Source organism: Lepidothrix coronata, unplaced genomic scaffold, assembly GCF_001604755.1.
Source record: "Lepidothrix coronata isolate B3197 unplaced genomic scaffold, Lepidothrix_coronata-1.0 Scaffold386, whole genome shotgun sequence".
NCBI classification, from domain to species: domain Eukaryota; kingdom Metazoa; phylum Chordata; class Aves; order Passeriformes; family Pipridae; genus Lepidothrix; species Lepidothrix coronata.
The window spans coordinates 80,335-82,671 of NW_016690566.1; the positions used below are offsets into that span (position 1 = coordinate 80,335).

A 2,337-nucleotide genomic window follows, 5' to 3' on the forward strand; every position below is an offset into this window, starting at 1 on the left:
AGGTGAATTGATAATAGATAATAGATTAATTGAATAGGTTAATTGATAATAGATGAATGAAATAGGTTAATTGATAATAGATAATAGATTAATTGTGTAGATTAATGGATAATAGATGAATGAAATAGGTTAATTGATAATAGATAATACATTAATTGTATAGATTAATTAATAATAGGTAATGATCCACCTCCTTCCTGCCCCCAGGTTCGAGGACGAGATCAACAACCGCACGTCCCGGGAGGAGGAATTTGTGGAGCTGAAAAAGGTGGAGGAACTGGAGCCCCTGGAATTGGAGTTCATTCACCTGCTCCAAGGGATTTGGGGAGCTCTGGATCGGGGAAGGTCTTGAATTACCGAGGAGTCAAAGCCTGGGGAACAAAACAACCCCCGGGGTCCTCAAAGAGGAGGGTTTGCCTGGGATTTAATTCCGGCTGGGATTTAATTCCAGCTGGAGGAGCTGAGAGCAGGGGCCAGGGAGGGAGAATTCCCTCTGGAGGCTCAGTGGGGCCTTTGGGAGGAAATATTCCAGCCCGGGATATCGGGAAATCCCTGAAATAACCCCAGAATGCTGATTTTCCCCCTCTTCTCTCCCCCCCGGCTCAAGCAGAAGGTCATTTTTGGGTTAAATCCCGCCTAGAGGTGGTTCAGGAGAACAAAATCCGCGGGAAAATAGGGAATTTCGGCGGCTTTTTATCCGAAGGAAGAACAAACCCCGCGTTTCCCCTTTTTCCTGTTCCCCGGGAAGGCGTTTTTTGCCCCCGGTTTTGGTGCTCCTTTCCCAGCCCGTTTTTCCCCCCCTTTCCCTCCGTTCCCGTCGCTTTTCCGACGAAATCCGAGCCCCGGGGGCCGATATTTGATCCCAGGGCTGAAGGTTTTTTGGGAATACGCCGGGAGTTGAACTCCAGGGGAGGATCTGGAGCAAAGGAATGGGAATGATGATGGATTTGGGTTTTTTTCCCAGGAATTGGACAGTGCCTACCTGGGGAAAATGGAGCTGGATGTGAGGGTGGAAATCCTGAAGCAGGAGCTGGAATTCCTCCGCTGTTTGCACGAAGCTGTGAGTGATTCCAACCTCACCCTCAGCTCTCAAAAACACGGGGGTTTTGGGGGGATTCCCAGGAATTCTGCCCGAGTGGGACCTTGTGGTGTGGAGAATTAATTTGTTAATTAATATGGTTAATTGCTATAGAATAGATATCTTAATATATATTATATATTCTATTATATGTAATATATTTCATTTATATTTATAATATAAATACTACATAATGAATTATATATAATATATATGATTATATAAAATTATTATATTATACATTAACATATTGTATATATTAATATATTATTATATTAATATATGATATATAAAATATAATATATAATATATATTATATATAAAATATTATATTATTCGTATTATGTATTAATTATATATTATATATTAATTATATATATTATATATAATTTAAAATTAATAATTATAATTTATAATTAATATTTTAAAATTAATTATATATAATATATAATATATATAATACATATATAATATATAATATATATAATATATATAATATATATAATATATATAATATATAATGAATATATGTATTATATAAATTATCTAATGAATATAATTTATTAAGGCCTTTGGTCTTAATAGTTCTGTTCATTATATTAATTTATAAGGTCTTTAGCATAGATATAATAAATAATAAATATTCATTATATTTATATATCATATATATAATAATGATTATAGTTATATATAAATACACAATATATAAATATCTGTATTTATAGATAGTACATTCATATATTTTATATATTTATCTATAAATATAGATATTGTTCATATACAAATGTTTATTATATTTATATATCATTACAAGTTAACCCAATATTGATTATATTTGTATATAGATGCAAATTAATATTTAATTAATCTACAAGGCCTTTGCTCTCATAAATCTGTGAGTGAGAAGGGACCTGGTGTGTCCCAAGGGCTGGAAGTCCCTGGAAATCAAAAGTGGTGGTGGGACGGTGGGACCTGGGGGCTGCAGGTGGAGAAATTCCAGTGGGAATTTTGTCCGAGGGTCCCAATTCTTTCCTCATAATGACCTGGACTGATCCCGTGGACTGTTCAAATCCCAGCCCTGGTTTTCCTGATTGGAAATTGAAACCGATGGTGGGACAGTGGGAAAATTCCAAACCTGGTTTTCCATCTGGAAAACTGAAACCAATGATGGGACAGTGGGAAAATCCCAAAGCTGGTTTTCCATATGGAAAACTAAAACCAATGGTGGGACAGTGGGAAAATCCCAAAGCTGGTTTTCC

At 35.6% G+C, this 2,337-nt stretch overlaps 1 protein-coding gene across 1 annotated transcript in view; it reads left to right on the plus strand.

The window, feature by feature from the left end:
• Positions 1 to 2,337, plus strand: part of LOC108509663 (keratin, type I cytoskeletal 9-like) — a 22,856-nt gene that overhangs the window by 5,489 nt on the left and 15,030 nt on the right. The window contains exons 3-4 of the mRNA XM_017839202.1: positions 208 to 268; positions 965 to 1,060. Of these exons, the coding sequence (XP_017694691.1) occupies positions 208 to 268; positions 965 to 1,060 (157 nt within the window). The remainder of the gene's footprint in view (positions 1 to 207; positions 269 to 964; positions 1,061 to 2,337) is intronic.